The sequence below is a fragment of the Schistosoma mansoni genome, chromosome 3 (assembly GCF_000237925.1).
Source record: "Schistosoma mansoni strain Puerto Rico chromosome 3, complete genome".
In the NCBI taxonomy this organism is placed as follows: domain Eukaryota; kingdom Metazoa; phylum Platyhelminthes; class Trematoda; order Strigeidida; family Schistosomatidae; genus Schistosoma; species Schistosoma mansoni.
In genome coordinates this window covers 8,632,208-8,656,178 of record NC_031497.1, presented here as the reverse complement: position 1 = coordinate 8,656,178, position 23,971 = coordinate 8,632,208, and the positions used below count along the sequence as shown (strand labels likewise).

The following is a 23,971-nucleotide window of genomic DNA, read 5'->3' as shown; positions in this document are numbered from 1 at the left end:
TTTTTTTGTTAGTTCATTTATGTATCGTTGTTTAACTGAATGTTAAGTTTGAGAATTCTGCCACAAATGAAAACTAACATCCCCTTCTTCTCCCTCATAGAATATATATATATATTGATTTATAAAAATTATTAAGTGAATATCCCTATTATCATATAATTTTCCCTAAATAATTGGGATAACATTTAATGTTTTAACTAATTAGAGATTGATCATTTAAAAAATGTTCATAGTATTGTTAGAATAAGCGGAGGCATATTTCAGTTAGTTTTAATTTCAGTTAACATCAGATATACAAATGAGATGATTATTGGATATTCATGTTATACACACCTCAATCAATTTACTCTATTCATGTGTATAAAGTCATGTATTGATGTTTAAACTTTGTATTACACTGTGATTAACGATTTTAATAAATTCATCGCAAATGACTAAATCAAAGAAGGGATTGAAAAATGTACATAACTTTGACAATGATGTTTTATGAATGTAAAATAGAATTAGAATGAGCTTTATAGGTAGTTTATATATGAAGGAGGTTATGTCTTCTAGACACCATAAGTGAATTAACTGACCAAAAATGATGAGATGTTAAAGTGAAATTGAAGTACACATATACGAGTGACAGTGAAGCATGTAGTTTATCACTAGACTCCTTTCACTTATATTATGTTGTCTCGATAAGGCCGTTAAACAATTTTTACACAGAATTTAATTAATTATCCATAATGCGTAGAAACAGTTATTTGTATACATTCCTGTACTCTCACATACGAAAATATATATTTTGTTTAGTTTTCGTTTGAGTTGATTGATACATATGGGTACATAAAATACAAACAGCTCATTCTCTTAGCTTTCTATGGTATTTTGAAGAATCGAATATATTAACTATGTATGGTTAATAAAAATATTAGAACATCGAGAACTTTAGAAAGTTATATTCCCATAAACTTGATCTTAAACTGTCAAAATAAATCCCTACTGTTCTACTCATTTGTTTTTCTTTTTAAGTGACCATTAAACTTCTTTAGTTGAAAAGCAGAGTTAACTTTTTGACATATAGTCAAAACTCATTAAATATGAAGTAAAAATGATACGAATTGATAGTAATATGATCACTTTTATTTATCTATTATACAGAGTTCATTTTTGATGGATAATATTAGTTAGTGGATCAATAATTTAGCATAGTCGAATGGTTCTAAATGATGATTCCATCTATCAAAACTTATTAACACTAGGGACATAATTTTATAGTTTTTTCTCTAATTACTGTTGTGGTTATGTTGTATAAAGTAGTAATAATATGTTTTTTGAAGGAAATTAAATGCGCAGATGGACTTGAGTTTTTATTTGGCTTTGATTTCCTATTCATGAATAACGAAAACATCTGCAAGTGTATGTCAATATTCATTTGTGGAAAATCTTGAACTTTACTGAGATTATCAACCGATTTATATTAAACTACAATCGAGAAACTCAAAGAACCGGACAGCCGTTTCGTGCTGGAATGGGATTCCCCAATAGTTTGCTCCATGACCTCTCACACGTGAATTAAACCCAGGATCTTTGGCCATGGTGTTCCTTTTAAAACAACAACCAGAAGAACTAGATTTAACTTAATAAACGTATCATTAATGTCATGTAATCTTCACTCATTTTCAGTTAAACTGTCAGTAAAAGCGGTATGAGAACAGCTGATGATTATGCACTAAATTTATGATGATAAAGCAATGCTGACATTCAGTCATTGATTTTTTGTGATAAGTTCATTAGTTCTTCCACTGCTGACTATTTTTTAGATCGTAACATCGGTTATTATAAAGCAGTCAATCAGTGTAACCAATTACCCTCATAGGTCAATTGAAATCCCAATATCTTATTAATAACCCCAATGATTGCAATATTATGTGACATAGGTCTGAACTCAACTAGGGACACCAATTCCATCAAGACTGTAGATACGCTTTGCTGACAAACACTAACTAATAAAGAACTAAGATATAGAACTTATTGTCGAAAGTATCAATAATCTTATAAAATGTGTAACTCAATGACTCTAGATATAGAGAGAACTTACCAATCACCTCGAGCACGATAAAACCTCATTGGTTATTGAATTATACTAAATTATATACTAATTAGATCGCTGAAATCCCTTCATTGATCATCAAAGGTTGAGTTGCATACAAAAGCTTACCATTTTAATTTTACTAATTTCAAAACATCAATCAAAGTCGCCGGGAGGAAAAAGATGATATTAAGAATATTTGTAAAACAAAGTAGTCATTTATCCAAAAAGTGACGAATAACATAGAGTAAACGGGTTTGTACCAGAAAAATTACAATTAGTTTATGTCTCTCAGGATATCCGCGTCCGAATTCAGCTATAATTCAGTTCTTGCAACTGACAGTAAACTTACGGATTGGTATTATTTATTGTTCCGATAATTTTAAAGTTGTTTCATTATATTTCTATAACATTTAAGATCATAACTTGAAGTAGTTAATCATTACTAATCTGTAATATGTACGTGGCTCTGATTCACGGATTTGTTAAATTAAAATGAAATACGTGACGTCAAAATTATTCAACACATTAACTATTTTATTAACTCTTCCCTGTCTGGTATTCGTCAATCACTGCTCATCACTCAACGTGACACGAATTAAAACAACAATGAGTTCGAGAGAAGCTATGTTCTAAAGAACCTGAACAATTAACAGTACAGTAATAAAAACGCTATAGTTTATGCAGAATTTGTATAAACCTCAAATATCCACTCAAATCTTCGACACGGTGTTTGGTTGGAAATGGAATAATCAATATAATGATTTTTGAATTTGTATTGAGTATACAGTCGTCAGAATTCTAACCTCTTGACACTACTCATCGAAGGATAACAAAATTTCAGGACTTATAGTTCTTTAATGTTGTGTAATTTCATTGATCACGCTTTATAACTAAATTCAACTAAGAAATATACTGACATATTGTGCATAATAATGCTGATGGATATACATACATAATTTATAAGTTGAAAACTGTCTAACTGAAGCCATAGAAACACTTCTATTAGTATCAATTCCTTAGGGCCAATGAAAATAACTAATTTATTGCCTCTTACTTTAACATTGATTTCATTTCATGGAAACGAAAGAGTATTTGAATTTCTAGTAATGCCGAAAGATTTACACGTATAATAGTTCATTGTATCACATTGTAACACTAAATAGCTAAGACAGTTGATTAGGACATAACTAAAACACATGCTAACATCTTGAAAGATTTTATATATATTCTTTATGATTATAACATTTAAATACAACAAATAAGGTCAGTATATAGACCTTTCACATAATTATACCGTTTCGTTTCTTTTAGTAACATTAGAACATAGGATTAGTAAATAAAACAAATATATACATTAGTATTGGGAGAATAATTCATTACATTGTTATTCAATTCCCTTTTATTTCTTTTTTTCTGACTGAAAACATTTTTAGTATTCTTATTTAATTACAAAATATTGTTGTATCAGTGAAATAAAAGTACCAAAAACTCAATTTTTTGCCTTGAAACTATCATTAATAATAAAAATACTTTAGGTTAAGTCATGCATATTTTTTAAAGATCTAATCTAAAAAAGAAAAAGTGAATGAAAACAACTTTCATTTTTAAGTGGATAAGTACATACATACACACATACTTAGATAAGTACATAAGTACAATATGGAAGGGTGGCTCAGTGGTTAGGGCGTCCTACTTTCAAACAATAAACTACGGGGTTGAACCCAGCCTCATCTATTTCAGTTTGAGCATTCGATTGGTACCACTAACTCTCAAACTTGAAGTGCGGTTCAAAGACAAGTACACAAATCTATACTAGACAATAAGTTAAGAAAAAAAATGTATTTACACTAACAATCATAAATACATACATGCGAACACAGGAACACACATGCGTTGATACTGCCATGAAAAGAAAAAAACAAATTGAAATACAAAACATTGTCCAGAAAACAAGAATGGAACAGAATTATCAAGATGGAAACAAAAATATTCTAATCACAATCGATTAGTCAATGAAATCGTCGAAATAAAAATTGGGAAGGAAAAACAAAGAAAGATGTTTGTAAACACTTATTATTTTACGAACGTTTTTATCAACAGAATGATATTAACTAAAGGACCATTTAAAAACTAGAAAGGATGTTGAATACCATCAACTGCTTCATTCCTATTTGAAATTCCTGAATAGGGTTCATGCCTTTACACAACCAGGAGAACTGTGATCAGAATCTTTAGGTCATCATTTTGTATTACTGAGTTAGTATTCAAACGGTTTATATCCCTAATTTTAAAAGTATCACAATGCGATGATGTGACCAGTTTCATTTCCGACGTTACTTACTTACTGACGCCTGTTACCTCTCGTCGAGGAGCATAGGCCGCACATCAGTATTCCCCATCCAACCCTGTCCTGGGCAATCCTTTCCAGTTCTTTCCAGTTAACATTCATCCTTCTCATATCTGCTTCTATTTCCCGGCGTAGTGTGTTCTTTGGCCTTCCTATTTTCCGCTTCTCTTCAGGATTCCAAGTTAGGGGTTGCCTCATAATGCAGTTTGGTGATTCCCTCAATGTATGTCCGATCCACTTCCAATGTCTTTTCCTAATTTCCTCTTCAGAAGGAAGCTGGTTTGTCCTCTCCCATAAAAGACTGCTGCTGATGGTATCCGACCAGTGAATGCTGAGTACTATGCGTAAACAACTGTTTATAAATACTTGTACCTTCTTGACGATGGATGTAGTAGTTCACCAATTTTCAGCTCCGTACAGTAGGACTGTCTTGACGTTCGTGTTAAAGATTCTCACTTTGAAATTAGTTGAGAGTTGTTTTGAGTTCCATATGTTCTTCAATTGTAGAAACGCTGACCTTGCTTTGCAAATCCTTGCCTCTACATCTGCATCCGATTCTCCTTGTTCATCAATGTCGCTTCCCAGGTACGTGAATTTTTCTAGATCTTCCAGAGTTTCGCCATCAAGTGTGATTGGGGTGGTGTTCTCCGTGTTCTATTTGAGAATCTTGCTTTTTCCTTTGTGTATGTTGAGGCCTATTGATGCGGAGGCTGCTGCTACATTTGTTGTCTTCGTTTGTATTTGTTCGTGTGTATGAGATAGGAGGGCTAGGTCATTTGCGAATTCCAAATCGTCTAATTGATTCTGAGATGTCCATTGTATTCCATGCTTTCCGTCAGATGCATTTCCGACGTGGTATAGGTGAATTTCAGTATCCACAATAAACCAACAGATAATTTCTGTAGAACTTTATTCAACAGGATACGTTTCTTCAAAAGTATATTCCTTTATTGATCAGTTTTAAAGATGAGCATTAATGAAATTCATATCATTACTTTTTACTGAGATGTGATAAATATTAATCGTCCTCAAACGTTTATATAGATAAACTGATCAATAAATTGATGGACAGAATTTATCTAATCACTAAATTGAATGATTCAATATTGTTTGTGATATTCTCATTAGGTTTTTACTTTTTCTGATAATAAAATGTTAACCACTAGAGAACAGATCGATAAAATATTGAAACATATAATTTATCTATCAGGGATGAAGTTTAAGAATTGCAATACAGACTTAAGGAATAGAAACCCGAATCAAACTTTAATGTGAGGCTAAGTACTTGACGTTAAAGAAACATGATGATAACCTTTGTTTTAATTAATGATATGAAAAAAAAGTTATTTTAACCAGTTTAGCTAACTCATAATACGATATATTATTAGGTCATTAGTTTTACACTTCACTCTTATCCTAATGTTGTCGAAGTTAACTGACCTAACTGTATTGTAATCACTTACATTATGTGACAGTTTTTCGTCAGTCATATTCACTCCGATCATAGAAACAACCCATTAAAATTTCATATATATAATAATAAATTTGCTGAATAGATACCACTCCACTGGATTTCTTATTACTTTCAAAAATTCAAGATTCATTTTCATCAAGACACAAAGATATATTGGGATAAGATATGTGTCCGTGAATTTGTGGCATCTCTACCTCCCAGTGTTCGATATTTGTGTTATATCTATATATGTTATATCTATACATATGAGAACATAACTTTCACCGAGGATTTACTTTTAGGTTCTAACTTTCAGTTAATTTGCTTTTTTTGTCCAGCAAATTGATATGTTCCGCAGTAGCGTGTTCATACGAGACACATACAAGTAGCCCTGGATGATTAAAATTAGGTCCTCAGTGAAAATTACACTCTTATATATAACACTGACATACTAAATTAATATGCTAGAAAATGCTAGATATTACACGTTTATTGGACATTGGAAAGGGATGTTTATCCTCAAACAATATATATGTATGAACGAAGAATATTATTTCCTATAAATTCTGATCAATTTCTACAATTTCAAGTTCAACCAAATGATCTTAATGAATAGTCAAATTCAACGTAAATATGTCTTTTAAAAATGACGTGTAAATTTAGAACTCTTGGTAGGACCTACTTGTTAGCATTACCTATAATTATTTCACTGTTTAATTCACTTAGAAACCAATTCAAGTGTACATTATTTGTTTGATTTAAAAATTGGTATGGTTCAGTTCAAAGAAAGAAAGTTAAAGACGATAGAGGTGAATTTATTTTATACACTAAAAACAAATCAAAACCTATTTCTGAATACACTAATTTTTATATGTTTTATTAACACTATTTCAAAAACATGTATATACTGCTAATGTTGTCTAGAAAGGCAATGCAAGCTTTGCAACTAAACTATCAAACTTAGAGAACATAACAAATAAGAAAACTGACAATTCTGAATTCAGATTTCCCATTTTTTGAAGATGTGTTTATCCAAAGTTTGGCTACTTATTTGGGTCATTTAGTTGAGCTCGATGAGCATCTATTGTCAATAATTTTAATTAATTAATCTGTACAATAGTTTTAATTCAATTAAGAATAGTGATATTTTTTTACAGGTTAATTTATGACTAAAACCTTAGCAAAAATAAAAAGCATTTACAAATTACCTTGATTAAAAGACAGTTATACAAAGGTGTATGATTATTCTCTGCATGAAATGGTGGCTTTTAACTGTGGTTAATGAATCAATAACAAGTTGGTTTGACATTCTAGGAATAAATATTTAAGGTGAACATCAATGTTGTTGGTTATCCTAAGAATTACTTTTAAGATGATAATGGAATTTTCACAGTTGAAATCATGAGTCAATTGAAGCTAGACCACCATGGAAAACCTGGAAGCACTGGACGGCCGTTTCGTCCTAAATTCTCCACAAAAACCCCTGTGGTGTTGGTCAGACATAGAATGTATTTTGGCAGAAGACCGATGAGGAAAGAACTGAAACGAAGCGCAATCGGTTGGAAAATGCACGAACAATGGAATTAGAGAAGAAACAGTGAAGATTGAGACTATTGGTTGTGAATTTGCAAATTAACTGTCCATTGTATGGTTTTCAGAATTTACCGAGATAGTCTGTAATGTTTGCTTAAATACATTCGATTGTCCCCAACCAGTGTTCTGTTCACTACACCCCCTCTGACCGATAATGGAATTACTTAATTATTAATGATAATAACAAAAGTTTTTGTACGAACGATAACCTCGAATGTCTTTTTTTCTAATTCCGTCCTTCTCATAACCATTTCAAGTTTTTCTGCTTGAATATCAGGTTTCTCCTACAGTTCATTTTTACCTTGCGTTAGCCAATAATTATTGAGCTAATGTGTGTCAGCTGCCGTTATAGAGCCGCCCATAAAACGGTTCGTATTAGAATAGCTTACTCGTATCTTAATTGTAAAGTATTGCAGGGCTACCGGAAACCCCGGTAGATACAATAAATAGTCATTTAGTAAAGTATTTAGCATTTACAGAATCTATTGTTTTAGTAAACAGTAACTAGTGAAAACCACTGACATAATTAATATTACTTTGTAGTCTTTCTGATATCAAATTATTTCATGAATTTAATTAGTTTGTACAAAAATGAATCACTCAAATATTCGAAAACTGATTAATACATACTTCAAATAATTTGAAGAGAGACTCAGAATAATTTACTTTATTTAGTGCATATTTTTGGGAATTAAAAAAAATTACTCAACTGTATTTCTGTCCGAAAAGTGTTAGCAAGATTCATTTATTAAAGAACAATAGCTATTTAATAGATTTTTAATGTTATGTCAATAAATGAAGATTACAAAAAGCTTTGGGAATGACACATGTTCAGTACATCAGTCAGGATAACTTGTAAACTGACAGTTTAGATTATTGTAAAAGGAGAAATATAATTTGATTATCAGTGAACTTAAGTATTCAGGTATCATCTTGTTTTGGACTTACCAACCATAGCGACCTATATCCTAGTGAATTAAGAGGTGTGAATTTTAATGGTGACTCAAAAGAATCATTAAGACAATGGTAACCTTATTTAGTAAGTTATCATTAAAACTAAAAAACTTGTTTTTAGTTTTATAACAAATCTCTTTCATAACCCATATGCAATGAATTCTCACACAATTTCATTATAGGTGAATGATAAAGTAGGCCTTGTAAATCAATAATGAAGAACATTTTATGTCCTAATAACAAGAAGCATGACCTATATTTATTAAATCTCAAGATAATAAAGATTATGCTAACATTCACACTTATAGATATTTACATTCAAACTTATCTAATATGATTTTATAAAACTATGCGCACCAGTATTACAGTCATCTAGTAAAACAAAAAATGAACAGCAAACTAATTAAAACAGAAATCAATAAACACCCCAACTATACATAAAGCCCAATATAGTTTCTTATCTAGTAAGTTTATTCGTTACACATCTGATAGAATATCGATAACATCATATTATTATTATCATCACCGCTTTTAATATGCAACCAATTTTTTCTTAATTTATTATTTCTTTATTATCATATCTGTCACGAAAAATCAGTTTCTCATCTCCATAGATCAATAATAGTAATTTTTTGAGAAGAAAAAAAAAAGTATTATTGTCAAGTATTATGTTTAGGAAATAATCTGTAGAATTATTTCATATGAATGATAACAATGCTAGATTAATGAGTTGGGGATGAAATACGTTCAATATGTTTCAATGTAGTTTACTCATTAGTCCAACACTTTTTTGTCATGTCATCACATAAAAACTTTATACCCTGATAATAAATGTATATATGTTCTAAATTCGATTAGTATCGTTTGTTTGAATCTTCCCATCGATGTGTTAGGACTGCAACTGGTCAGTCTCTAATTGGCATACTGTGCGTATTGCCTCGATATAGCCTTAATTCACAAGCATTGTAAGCAAAGATGGATAGTGGCTAGCAGTGGAATCCAGGATGCGCGTTTAGTTCTATTTGGGACTCGTCAGCTGGATGTACCTGCATCTCAGAGTTGATGTTCACTCTGGGACTCGAACCCAGTACCTTTCGCTTCAACGCCATCGCGTTATCCACTCGGCCACTGAGTCCTGATAGCCACTTGCTTGCGACGAGTCCCAAATAGGACGGAACGCGCGTCCTGGATTCCACAGCTAGCCACTATCCATATTTGCTTACATATATGTTTTGTTATTCTGTTCATTAGGATATAACAAAAAATATATATATTATTAACTCTCTACCCAATGCTCAATTTATTTGAAACCATCAAGTCCAACCTTGGTATTGATACTTATTTTACCAAGTGTTTTGTGTAATAATGAATGAAATATTATGAAAGTATTTAGAAACAAAATTAGCTATCAACCAACTGACCTTTTTTATAGAGTAGATTTTCATCTCAGGAAGTTATAAAATGCAGAGGAAAGTTTGTGTGTGTCTATGTGTGTGTTAGGAATACATTGATCATTTTAATATTAAGTCTTTTGTCTTATTCAGTAAGTGTTGATTAAATAAAAACATTTCACAACAGAACATGTAAAATATTATCGTTCATTTAAACACCGGAGTTTTAAACAAATATATATTTTGAAGGCTTGTGTAAATATATGAATGTATATCCAATATTTATATATTCTCCAATTTAGTAAATCCGAATAATAAGGGAAGTAACAACCAAGTGAACATACATGATAAGCATATATATATATATATATATATATATATATATATATATATATATATATATCAGGTTTTGTTAAAACAAGATTCTTCTGGAGAAACTGTTGAATGAGTTAGAAGTGAAATTCGCTTATTATTAGATGCTATCGATTGTTGAGGATAAAGATCTTTGAATCGTTGTGTTTGCATGTCATGTTTTTGCATAACCTCTTGAAATGCTTGATGATGATGTCTGTATGATATAGAGGCTTGATTTGTATTCACCTGAGAATTTCTTGCTTCCATGCATAGATTGCCTAATTCACCTAATGAATCTATACAACTGGATTCTTCTTCATGTTCTACTTCATGATTTTTTAAATCACTGCTTAATACAGAAGTGATTCTTTCACGATCAGATGGCTGTGAAAAAGATTGTCGTAAAATTACTGCTGCCTTCTTTCCTTTGTATTTTTCTTCATTTCTATCCTCAAGTGTTTCATCGTCAAAATTACCTAAAGCTTTATTATCGGGATAATTGAAACCTTTTTGATCATCTGAGACATGAACATAGGTAGTTAGTTCTTCACTTTCTGACTCTCTATGATAAAAATAATTAAAGTTTGACACAATAACAGGTACAGGAAGTGCTATAGTTAGAACACCAGCAATTGCACACATTGAACCTACAATCTTTCCCCACATTGTTACAGGTCTCATATCTCCATATCCTACTGTAGTCATTGTCACTACTGCCCACCAAAATGCATCAATAATACTTGGAAATTGTTCTTCACTAGCATCGACTTCAGCAAAATAAACTGCAGCAGAAAAAAGGACCACACAAACAAATAAAAAGAAACAAAGTAAACATAATTCTCGAAAACTTGCTTTGAGTGTCCTCCCAAGAACTTGTAGTCCTTTAGAATGACGTGATAATTTAAATATGCGAAAAACTCTGACAAGCCTGATCACTCTTAAAATTGCCAATGACATAGCTTGATTCTGGCCTTTGTTAGCTTCAGCTAAAAGTGCCCCTATTGAAATAGCATAAGGAATAATTGATACCACATCGATAAGATTCATTACTTGTCTAAAAAATGCTAACTTTTGTGGACAAGCTGCAAAACGTATTAATAATTCGAAGGTATACCACACAACACATATAGATTCTAAAATAAATAGTGTTCCAGTAGCTTGAGGAGTATCAACGGCAGAAATTATTGGTAGTTCATTAGAATCTTCGATAAATTGAAGTTCATAGTGTCTAAAATGTGGTAGCGTCTCAACACAAAATATAATAATTGATATAAGAATGACCAGTAAGGAAACAATAGCTATACATCTTGCTGCAGTTGAACTCTCAGGGTATTCAAAAAGTAACCAAACTTTCCTTTGGAATTTATTTTTAGGTAGAATATGGATATCCTCTTTAGTAAATCCTTCGTCTTCACGATAACGTTCGAAAATTTCTTCCCCTAGATCATAGAATTTTATTTCCTCCGTAAAAACATCTATTGGTACATTTACAGGTCTTCTAAGTCTTCCACCGCTCTGATAAAAATAGAGTATTGCGTCAAAACTTGGACGATTGCGGTCAAAAAAATATTCATTTCTAAGAGAATCATAATAACGGCTTCTTCGGAAAGGGCATCCAAGTAGTGTATTTGGGAAACGATTTAGAGTGTCAGTATGAGTTTCGAAGCGAAGACCACTAACATTAATCACAATGCGCTGATCGGTCATTCTGACTTTGAGTTGTCCATGAGAACATCCAAAATTAAATGTTTTTACCTGATCTGTTACACAACGACACATAGTAAACTGTGTATTATGCTTTGTGGCTGCTGAATTTTTCCAGTATATAGATCTTGAAATTTTTCTGTTGATTTCATGTGAATAAAGTTTTCAACACAGTTATCGGCGTCTTAGCAGAATAATTTCTCAAATGTAATTTATTAAAAGTGGATAGATTTGTGAGTGTTTTTAATCCTCAGTATGTAACTTTAAAAGTCACTTGTTACAAAAGTGAGAACAAAATATGAAACATAAAGACTTGGGATATCCATAAAGGGAAAACGCATGTGTAGGAACAGATGTAAAAGCTAGCCAATCAGAATCGTACAATGACCATGACTAAACGTCCAACAAATTATGATGACTAGCTATGCATTTAAAAAAATCAAGAAAAAGGTGCTAAACCTTTTTTGAAAAGATAAATTTATAACTCAGTCGACGATAGCATTCTGTTTTATCTACGTAAGATGAAACTAAGAAAAACCCAGTTCTGCAGTAACCTCAGTTTCAGCTGAAATTTGTTACGTGAGATCTGATTCACTAAGTGAGGCAAGGATAAAGTGTAACATTACTAATTAAACTTAAGATATCCAACTATCTCTCTTTCGAAACTTATTTAGTTGCTTTCGTTTTACGACGTGACTTAACCATCGAGGCGCGCCGTTCAAAACCTCGAGGATGACCCAGTTTTTACCACCTAATTTATTGGCACTTTTCGCACCACGAGATCCAATCCCTTTCCTTCCACCGATAGAAAAACATGCAAATCACAGAAAATTACCATATACCGGTGTAGCTCAATTCTTAGGAGAGTTTGAAGTAAGCTTTTAGCTAGTTCTAAGTAGTAATCTTTCAAATGTACTAAGGTGTTTCTGTAAAATACCGTGCTTTTGCTATTCTTATTCTATAAGCATTTCCTTTTTGTTAGGATGCGTCTGAAACTCCAGCTCCAGTGCGCATAGAAACTCGTGAAGAACGTAAAGAAAGAAAAGTAAGTATTGGTATTATTTTATTTGTCCTACAGCGTCGAGAGAAACAAGAGCAAGCCAATTATAAACTTGAACAAGACCTCGCATTATGTACGTTGGATCTCGAGTTACTTTAATGAATTTTGTCTAGGGAATCCTAAGAAGAATCCAAAGGCTACTTCTAATCCTTACAACACAATGTTCGTAGCCAGACTTGTAAGTCAACAACTTACCATTATGACTGTCTAGAACTATGAAACGACAGAATCCAAGCTAAAGCGGGAAATTGATGTCTTCGGGCGAATTAACAACGTAAACTTATATTTGGTTTATATACTGGCTTATAGATTGTTATGGTAAAAAATGTTATGACGGGGAAGCCTCGTGGATATTGTTTTGTGGAGTTTGAACATGAACGTGATATGCATGGTGAGCTGACATATTTACTTTGTAACACCGCTCAAAGTTGCTCAGTGATCTTTAGTTAACCCATTTTCAGTGTGGTGATTCGTAGGGGTGTCATGTTTATAGGCCGAAATAGTTAATTAGCTCTTCATAGCCTTCATTGTATGGTTTGTTCTCTTTTCTCTTCAGGCATCTATTCGTAAACGTGCAGTTGTGCTCACCCTCAAAATATTTTGAATGGCCTGCACTGCATTTTAAAATCATGGTTTTCAACCAAGCGCTTAACTACAGAAAATCTGGCTTAGGTTTGTTTGTGTGGTAAGCTACTAATTAATGGTCAGCCACATTTGTTGCTACCATAGGGCAGACCTTTTCTGGTTAACTGATATATTAGTCTGAGTTCTTGAACGAAATAGAGTTTTGTAAATACACCTTTGTTTGAAGCTATTTGCCATTCTATGTAGCTGTGCATCGAAGGGAGGATACTCTTGGTGAGTTTCTAAGTTAGTGCAAGCCGCTCATATGGTGATAACTGCTTCCAAAAGAGGATCAAATAAAGGGAAATGGTTTAATATATTTGCTTATAAATTGTCGTGTTGTATTCTATTTGTTCATGAAACGTCCCAAATATTTAAGTGATTTGTTCTTTTGTACTGATAATGAGATTTCATGTGTAACCTGTTTTATGTGCTTGTATTGTCATGTACGATCCTATTAACACTCAAGCCGCCGTCAAATCCCTAAATGGCAGAAAAATCGATGGTGTCCGCGTCGTGACAGACGTTGAGCGGGGAAGGACTCGTCCTGATTGGAGACCTAGGCGTTTGGGTGAGTTACATAAACACTATGATAGTTATTTATCTGGTCTTAGGAACTGTTATCGTAAATTAATCATTTTATCGCCACAGTTCTCAACATATCGAACTAGTAGCCTACACAATGTTTGTTGAGTCTTTATTCTAGTTCGGCCTACTCAAGACTAATGATTTTGCGGCATTTTGCTTCTGTAACATCTCAGGAAAGGCTCAAGATTACTTGCAGCAAACTACTTTTCACCACTAACTCATCTTCAATTTGATTTGTAGTTTTTTTCTTAAGGAGTATTATCACTGCATCACAACTTCGTCAACAAGTATAAACATGTACTCATTTATCTAATGTTGCCAGTTTTATCCATAGTCGTCATCGCTAAAACTCGTGTAGGTCATAAATATATTACTTGATGGGTAGGCATATATTTCCGCTTGAAAATGCCAAAGCTTTATTATGGCTGCTAAGGTCTGCAGACTGTAAATCCGAATTCAATCCCAGTGTCATTTTGACTCACTTTGTAAACTATACTTCTGCATTCTCCATAAAATTGTTTGTCGTTTCTTTTTTGTCGTTACATAGTCTACATTTAATTGAAGAGGGTAGTGGAAATTCGTTTTAATAATACCTGCCAGTTATTCCAAAACATTTTGTCACAATTCGATATGTATTCATATTTCCGCAGTAAATCTGATCATTTAGCCGTCTCACTAATATTCTCGGACTTCATTACCAGAACGACTACAGTGCTCATTACCACAATCGTTATTCAATGAATTTACTTTTCTCGTACGTGTTCTGAAAAATAGCAAATGTTAGCGTTACTGATTTCAGCCCTATCTCATACTCCCAATATAATAATAACTAATTTGACTTTAGAGGTGATGAATACTCATAGTTCAGGAGCAAGACTTCGAATTGTCTAATAAGCACAGCTCAAGTACGTGTTGATGATATTATCTGGGAAAACAAAAAGGCTTTACAATTAAACCATACAGCTTCAGAAACAACATTACTACAACACTAGTCAGCGAATTCACAACCATCCTTGTTTCTGTGAAATTTAGTCATATTCCAGCTACCGTCGAACGTTCGGTTAGACAGTGAATTTATGTAGAGTACATACTGTATTCAAGGGTATCTGTTCAACCCTCACCAGTGTTAAGCCTTGTCACCTCACACTTCGTATCGCGAATTATTACTTCATAAACGCCAACCGGAAAGTCCGTATTCCCGTTTACGACTCGCTCAAACTGTTGGTGATTCTAAAGATTAATGTTATGTTTTTCCTATCTGCTATGCTATTAATTACTACAACAGTAAAGACGTTCGATTCCGTATATTTGACTTAAAACAGTATTGTTAGCGCTAGTTATACTACGTAATTGCTCAAGACAAAATAAGTCGGCTTTCAACGTCCAGGTCGGAAACCAGCCTGGTTTTTTCTAGTCTGCTCTTCACGAGCTTTGGTTAGGCGTCCGAGTATTATTGAAGCTAATATTTTAGACACTATATTATTCAAACTGATCCCTCTGTGATTGTCACAAAAGGACATTTGTCTTTTCTTATAGACTGGTACAATCAGTGATTGGGACCAGTCGGATGAAATTACGTCCAGTTTCCAGATTCTACCTAAGACCTCAGTCAATATCGTTGCTAGTACTGGACCATCATCCTTAAAAATCTCAGTAAACCTGTCAGGGCCTGTTGCTCTCCCTCGCTTCAGGTTTCCTATTGCTTTTTCAACCTCGTAGAGAGTTGTAGGACTTACATCAATTTGCCATTCAGGACGACTGGGGATCGTGGGTAACTGAAGTGTGGCTGAAGGCCAGTTGAACTGATCCCTAAAGTGTTCTGCCCATCGATCCAATCTCCTGGATTGAGAATGAATGATATGCCCCTCTTTATCTGAGATAGTTTCACTGATACTTGGGTTCCTAATACCGGTTTCTCTAACAAGTCTGAATAGCTGTCTGCTGTTACCTATTGCCGCTGCCTTTTTCATCTTTCTTGTTTTCCCTACCCACCACCGTTCGCGATCATTGCTTAGGCTTCTTGCTAGCCTGCGCTTAAGTTGACTCCGCTCTTCGTTATGTTCAAAGCCAGATGGGTTGAGTTTTCGAGCATATATCAGTGCGGTAGATGCTGCTGAGATCCAGTGTTTCTCCCTAACCTTATGGTTTACCATACTAACAGACATCACTGCTGTTTCCACAGCTTTTCGGATGTCATTCCACGCTGCCTCGGGCTGGGCACAACTTACATGTCTGCCTAACTGTTTTTCCAGTTGTTCCTGAAATATATTCTTAGCTTGGCTATCATTAAGTAGAACCCTTAGAGGCTTCCCTGCAGTGTCTTTCCTACGTCCAGTAAGACGCAGACAGATACGTGCTCGCACTAGAGCATGATCTGAGTCTAAACATGTGCCCCAGAATGAGCGACAGTCTTCTATCGAGCCCCTCCATCGGTGGCTGATAGCGATGTGATCTATTTGGGTCCAACGTTGGAACGAATTCGGGGGTCGCCATGTCAAAAGATGATTTTACTCGTGCTTAAAGTTAGTATTTGCAAGAAATAGGCGGTTATCTGAGCACAGCTGCAACAGACGGTCGCTATTATCTGTTCTTTTAGCAACGACATCATAAGATCCACCCAGGTGTCTTCCCCTTTCGCTTAGTTTACCTACTTGAGCATTGAAGTCACCTGCCACTATTACTACATCAGAACGCCTAGGTTTTCGGAGAAGGTCAGAAAGTTTCCTGTAGAACTCATCTTTTATATCGTCTGAGCTGCAGTCAGTGGGAGAGTAGACATAGACGACGAAGAGGCAACGACGAGTGTCCCTATCTTTCCGAGTCCTTACTGATCCGTTTACTCGGACAGCGCATAGACGACTGTCTACTGGGATCCAGTCTAAAAGAGCTAGTTCTGCCCTAGGACTTAATGCTATACCTACTCCAGCGAGGCCACGGGAAGCAGCACCAGGGCTTCCAGATACACGAAGCGTGTATCGAGATAGTTCTTTATTTTGATTAGGTGCGGTCAGATGAATGACGCTACTCGGATCTTGTATGCGCGTTTCGGAGACGCAGCATACATCGACGGTGTAAGATTCTAAAGTCCTAGCTAAGAAAGCCTGTTGTCCTATTTGGCACAATGTTCGGACATTAAAAATTCCTACATGTAGTTTAGAGCGTGGTTTCAGGAGACCAGGAATAACGTTCCGTGTACTTGAATCGTTTGCCCTAGCGGTGCGGTCATCATATTAAAATCTGTAATCCTATCAGCTTTTAAATTCTGGAATGCCCTATAATCAGATAAGTGCTGAATGCATAATACACTATGAAATAAAGTTTTTGACCTACAAAACCACTACTATATTATTATGTCACTGATCTTCAGCAGTTAGGGACCATGAGTGACAGCTCGTTTGCAATGGTGCAAGTCCATTAGTCCTTTGTCTTCCGTTAGATCCTAAGTTTCCTCATTATCCTAATCCTTATTTCTCAATTCATTTCTTTTATGCTCAATCTTCTCTATGAACACTAGTACTGTTGCTACGGCGACGTAACAACTTGAACCAATGTACATGTGTCCAAGGTTCCATGTTGCGAATGACCGACTGTCAGTTTTTCGTAGACATCAAATGACCACACTATTATATTCAATGTGTACTAAATAAAGGCGGTATTCCTGGAATTTCTAACCAACGTTAAATATCTTCACTGTAAAGATGATTGGTTTCGCAGTCATAAAAAGTAAATGTATACATGCTTCGCATGTTTGAGTCACGACAACCAAAACAAAATTTCGATAGTGTAGTAAGAAGACGAAAATTATCAGAACTATGTGATATATTAGCGCAATACATTTCGAACAATCTGATCACATACTGGTTAAGAACACTAATGTATAAAAATAAATGGTCAACTAAATTATAAATTGTCCCGGCTACGGTACAATATAAGAGTAGTAATTGTAACGTACTCCGCTTAAATACATGTTTTAGACCGGTACTGACATTTTTTAACATCGAGGTTCACGTGAGACGTAACTTGAATATTCCGTTAAGAATCCTTTGAAACTAATGGGAACCTGCACTTCTTATAAAATAAGCATTTGGATGTTCGTTTTCGGGATCATTAATCTGATGAGTTCAAAGTGCGTTCCGTTGATTTAATTGTAATCTAAGCATCACACAATCTGACGGAAAAGTCGAGTTCATACTTTTCGTGTCCTAGTGTGTCAAGTGACACCGATGCTTTCGTGATGTTACTTCTATTTGATTGCAGAACTTAGTAATTCCAACTTCAGGTGGTATGTTTAATCCACATGATAATCATAATCAGTGGATGAAAACCCTGGGTCAAATCTAGCCAGTGACTCAGACGCATTTATTCTTTACCTTCCCATTCGACCTTAAGCTCCAGCCCCTTACTTCTCGGACCATATTCTGTTTCCTGTTTTGCATAGATTTGCCAAACTATCATGAAATGATTAGGGATTGTTTGTAACTAATATCAAGCTATTTATTCTTTGTAGGCAAGGGCTTAGGTAAGAATCGTCAAGGACCAAGTGACAAGTCCCATCGCAAACATGAAAATGGACGTGATCCCAGTCATGATCGCAGTTTTGGTCGACCTATCTCAAGTGCACATGTTCGTGATCGCGACAAAGAGTACAGACGAAGGCGCAGTCGATCTCGGAGTAAATCAAAAGAACGTGATCGACGCGGTCGTAGCCGTAAGTTTAATCCGTTTTTGAAAGTAAATTGATTTTAACTATATACACGTACACAATGTTAAACTATGTTTAACTTTTTTAGGGAGTCGAGACCGACATCGCAAACGCCGGAGTCCAGATGAGCGGGAGCGGGATCGTGACCATAAGCGCCGTGACCGCCGTCGAGACGACATGATTCAACAGTATGGAGAGTATGGTGCTGAAATTAGGGCAGAATACAATGGAGATGCATAAAACACCTTTTCAAGCCATCCTGTATTAATACAAAACCCACTTGTGTGCAAAAGAATTATATATTTTAAGAAAGCTGTACATTAAAAATGAATGTCAATAAACTTGTTGAAAGTATTAACTACTAAAATTTTTGAAGTGTGGCATTTAACGATCCATCTTTGGTGCTTTTGAATAGCAGCATGCAAGTATTACGCCGAAAAACTAAAATCAAGAATTGTACAGGTCAAAATATGACTTACCTCCACAAAAACAAGGGCGAGCACTACCACGCATATAATGTAATACTGTTCACGTAGGTTAAGAAGAATCGATTCCATACATCCCTGAAAAAAAGCGGTTATGATTGTACTAATTAATAGTAGCGTTATTTTATCGTCTCGAGCAGTATTTTATGGTCTAAGGGCAAATTTTGAGCCGAAACTTTACATTAGAATTTGAAGTCCGCATACGAGGTATTTGTTTGTACGTCCATTAACTTTAAGGGGTTAGATATTTGTTTCTGAATTATTTATTTGCTGACGACCTTAATGTATATTCGGATATCCCATGTCACCCAACACTCATGCGTACGATAATTTCATTAATTAACGTGTCTTTGCTTGCCCACCCCTAATTTCCCCCCAACTTGTTATGACGACAGTCACCATAGCGCGTCGAGTCGTGTTAGTCAGGGATAGCCAACACTTTACTATCTCGCCTAGAAAAATACCTAGAACACACCGCAACGTCCTACCAAACGCGAACACCTTGGATCAAGTACAGGGAGACTAAGAGTATATTTAATTTTAATAAACTATATTTTACACCCACAGAGTAATAACTAGGTTCCTGTGCAATATGCTTGTCTCGTTGTTGGCAGACGTTACAGGTGACCAGTTGACGAAAGCTAAGCGGGCTTTCGGAATCTATGTCAAAGTCTCATTAAGACCACTTAAAAAAGTAAGTGGTGGTCAACGCGTTCACTCTTTGTGACCAGTCAAACCGTTGGTTCATCCAAAACCCGAAGAAACGTTCTTCGTTTGAAGAGGGAGAAACATCCTATAGACGCCTGTATTGTTACTCATGGTGTTTACAAGACTGCATTTCGTCAAGGTTTTCACCAAAGAGAACAATGTCATCTAGGTATTCAGTAAGCGAATCTTCTGGTAGGAGAGCATGGAACCAGGTGAAGACGTCACCACTAGGATACTTACGACTAAATAAAACGGAAATGGAGAGTAAGTAACCCTGACAAACACCGCTGCCAATTCATATGACGACTTACCATAATCTTTGAGCCTTAAAAGGTTTGTGTTTAAAACTTGAGCTCTGGTATTCCTTCATGCATCTTTTGTCTTTTTCAACCATATTGTTGCTTAGTCCTCCTTATTACCATTACTACTATATTGTTTCGACTTCTTCGATATTCATCTTTTTTAATTTCATCGCGCTGTGCTAATGTCGTATGGGAACTTAGGCTAACGCACATTTGTGAACGACCTATAAGGTTTACTTACTTTTCCGGCACACCATTCAGTGAAAAACTTATCGCAGGCGAATCAGGTTAACTAGTACATTGTCTAAAATATTGACCTCAATAATGCTTTGACACCTAACTGGAGCTGGTAAAGAGCAAACTCGAGAATATCAGCTGGTTTGAGACCAGTGCGTGCATGCATAGACCATATATATTCACACTAGCAATTTCTGGAACATAGGCATACTTTCCAACGTCCCGTTATAGTTGTATTCCCTGACATTAAGACAGCGTTCGACCCCGTCGATCGTGAGTGGCTACCACTGGAAGGAGTACTAAACAATCACACTAACCTTGTATAGGCTCACTACACGAACATTACTTGTAGAGTCATGACTTATGGCGAACCGCCGTCAGGATTGGTTACTTCAAGCGGTGTTCGTCAGGGCTGTCCGCTTTCTCCATTGTTATTTAACTCCATTACAGACATAAGTTTAGAGATAACACTTTCATCCTCTGACTTTTCAGTAGTTGGTCCTTTACCAGGAGATACGCTAGTCGGCTTAAAATACACAGATGACATAGTTCGGTGAGGACGCTGAAAAAGTGGTCTTCTAACCACCTAAAGCAACAATATAAACATATTCGGGAAGCAGCTTTCTTCCTTCGAATGAAAAATGTTACTTCAGGACTGGCTTGAGTAATTGCCTGAATTGATGATAGTGAGTGAAGTAATTGAACGCAGTGACCACCTCACTTATCTTGTGAGTCTCATCAGTCCTGTTGCTCTGGTGTCTGATGAAGTCTCGGCAGGGATTCAGAAGGCTCCATTGGTTTTGGCCAGACTTGTGACGTAGGAGAGATATCCGTCTTTCAATCAAACGGCGAGTTTGCTGGGAAATAGTTCGCTCCGTTCTACTTTGTGGGTACGAAACATGGCCATTAATAGTAGAGGACATTCGCAGGTTACTGGTAAGCAATCCCTGGGTTAGGAGTGGAGTACTAAGTAAAGATGGGAAGAAATCGATAAGGTAGTAAATCTTCATCAACTCAGTTGGTTGGGGCATGTGTTACGTATGTCCAACCACTGCCTACCCCGACGACCAATGTAGTCTGGTGGAGCAGTAGATTGGAAGAAAGCTGAGAGCGGGCAAACAAAAATGTGTCATTAGTCCACGAAGTCACTGAAAATTAGACCGAGCCATATCGACATATGCAGACCACCTAGTTGGGGTCCGCACGATTGTCGTAACCAGTAGCCATAGACTTTGAATGACGGCTCACAATTGTTTACAATGGTGAAGGTGCATTTGTTCTTTATCTTTCCGACATTCCAAGATTCTAGACTCTTCATAACCTTTTTGGTTTTTAATTTACTAATCTATATTTTCCCAAAACGCTTCTTCAACGACTAGTCTTTTGTATTACCACTGATGTTGTTACTACCTCTACTATTCTAGGATCCGGCCTGATAATTTCATCAGTCTGTGCTAATGGGGTATGGCAACTTCAACCGACGTACATACGTGCCGGGTTCTACACTGTAACCGATAAAAGCGACGGATACAATATAATAATATGTAGTCTCTTGAGATGTGTCACTATTAAGGTTGGACTTGGTAGTTTTGAATAAGCTGAGGACTGGGTAGGTTGCTAATAATGAAGTGGTGCACACTAAGCCACGAAGAGTCAGATATCTAAATTTCTATTTGGGAGAACTTGACGAAAATAGTATTCCTGATATCCTGAAGTGTATTGTCCAAGTTCTACTCACTGCCTTCTCGTGGCATTACAGTTGTTTACGAAATTGAGAGGACGAAATGCGGATGTCCGGCGCTTTAATAAGGTTGGTGGACACGGGAAGTCTACCTAGGGGAGTTGAAAAACCCTGATTCCAAACCAAGTGTGTACATGGGCTCCAGGATCCCGAGGGGATAAATGGCGTATGAACCTATTGTTGGTGACCGGCTACCATGGGACTGCATCTTCTTACGTTCCTCCACTGTCTTGTGGACTAGACCTTTAGGTCGAAGGCTCTGGATGTCGCCTACTAAGAAAACCAACTGCTTCGGTCTAAGTACCCGGGCAGTATCATAGCCGACATAGATCAAGTGGCTTGTGTAGCGCATATGTATCCAGTGCCCTTTTATACCAATATATATATATATATATATATAACGCCTACCTCATTATAAACATTCGATGGGTGCGGTAATGTTCCACAGCTTTTAACCGATCTTACGCAGCATGAATCAGGAACAACTAATGAATACTCTGGGTATGGTAATATTTCATTTCGTTTCGAATAATTTTGAAAGACGCTATCTGTCCAGTCTCGGTAACTCCTTGATCCACAGCATTTGAACTTTTGTTGTATGTGGTCTACAGCAGCGTCAACTCCATGAGTGTCGTGCAGGTACAGAGTTTGCATGGTAAGCATCAATCTGTCAGCAAGCCATTCAGTCAGAACATTGGAGAAACACAGAGCCAAAATACCAGTAGTGAATTGAATTAGTAAGATGATGAACAATATCCAAGCAAACTATAAGTAGAATAATGCTGTAAATTCTTACTGTCAAAAGTAGAGTGGACTTCCCTTTTGAAACTCCGATGAATCCAATTATGCACGCGACCACCAGCAGTCCTCCAACAACGAACATTAGAAAATGACTTAAATAAGCAATTTCACCCAGCAGCACGGGAACAAAGGGCAAACGAATAACCAAGAGGAAAACGCCTAACCCGATTAAAGCTAATGCAATCATCTATTCAAGATAAATATTTGAAGACAAAATACCAAGATAATTGCAGTAAAGAAAATTAAAAACGTCTTGACCCAACTCGGTGTACACGAACAACATTTGGAATCATCTTCTTGAATAACTATCTCCTCATAACCCATCAAAGGTTTGCCAGCTGAGGATGGTTTGGTTTTTGCACCCATGACCTTCTGCATAAATGACCTTCTGAGTATTCAACCGAGCGCGTACACAACATTAATAGTTCAAACGGTTTCAGTTTCAGTTTGGAAGGACAAGAGGCTTGATGGCCTTTGTTAGTCTTGGAGATGATGATCTGTCGGTTGATCCAACTTTCTCTTGGGAGAGTCGACGGATGGAGCCTCAACCACATGCTGAGGTAATGAATTCCACTCACTGATGATTTGATGGGAACGTCGGTAGTCAGCCAGCAAGTAATTTGTTCTGGGCGTGTGAACTTTTTTTGGAATGTTCTCGTAAATGTTCTGTTACGGAAGACAAGAAAAATGAGGGTATATCAGGTGCACATTTATCACTAAGCAATTTGAAATCTGTAATCAAGTCACCTCTGAATCTTCGATATGACAGCGGGTATATGTTTAGCTTGGTCAGTCTATCGTCATACGGGAGCTTCGCTATTCCGGGAATCAGCTTAGTTGCTGTTCT

The 23,971-nt window shown here is 35.7% G+C and overlaps 3 protein-coding genes across 4 annotated transcripts; 1 reads left to right on the top strand and 2 right to left on the bottom strand.

Annotated features, from left to right (window-relative positions):
* Positions 1-3,611: 3,611 nt before the first annotated feature.
* On the bottom strand, positions 3,612-11,951 carry Smp_129380 (putative voltage-gated potassium channel; the record flags this gene model as incomplete). Its single annotated transcript, XM_018799123.1, has 2 exons — positions 3,612-3,647; positions 10,419-11,951. The coding sequence occupies 2 exons, from the start codon at positions 11,949-11,951 to the stop codon at positions 3,612-3,614; spliced, it is 1,569 nt and encodes a 522-aa protein (XP_018650943.1).
* A 654-nt stretch (positions 11,952-12,605) lies between these two features.
* Smp_013360 (putative u1 small nuclear ribonucleoprotein 70 kD) lies at positions 12,606-19,206 on the top strand. The gene is made up of 9 exons (XM_018799122.1): positions 12,606-12,749; positions 12,859-12,921; positions 12,955-13,009; positions 13,050-13,114; positions 13,148-13,210; positions 13,246-13,327; positions 14,030-14,131; positions 18,656-18,856; positions 18,939-19,206. Exons 1-9 carry the CDS (start codon positions 12,609-12,611, stop codon positions 19,088-19,090), a joined length of 924 nt encoding a protein of 307 aa, XP_018650942.1. The 5' UTR covers positions 12,606-12,608; the 3' UTR covers positions 19,091-19,206.
* Positions 19,135-23,485, bottom strand: Smp_013370.1 (the record flags this gene model as incomplete). Of its 2 annotated transcripts, none has more annotated exon segments than XM_018799121.1 (5): positions 19,135-19,291; positions 19,330-19,413; positions 22,732-22,992; positions 22,997-23,311; positions 23,344-23,485. In XM_018799121.1, coding segments are annotated over 4 exon segments (411 nt in total).
* Positions 23,486-23,971: the final 486 nt, after the last annotated feature.

Coding starts and splice junctions, on each gene's coding strand:
- Smp_013360 (XM_018799122.1), top strand. CDS start 12,609: ATGACCCAGTTTTTACCACCTAATTTATTGGCACTTTTCGCACCACGA. Junction 13,211..13,245: donor TCTTCGGGCGAATTAACAAC/GTAAACTTATAT, acceptor ACTGGCTTATAG/ATTGTTATGGTAAAAAATGT. Junction 18,857..18,938: donor TGATCGACGCGGTCGTAGCC/GTAAGTTTAATC, acceptor TAACTTTTTTAG/GGAGTCGAGACCGACATCGC.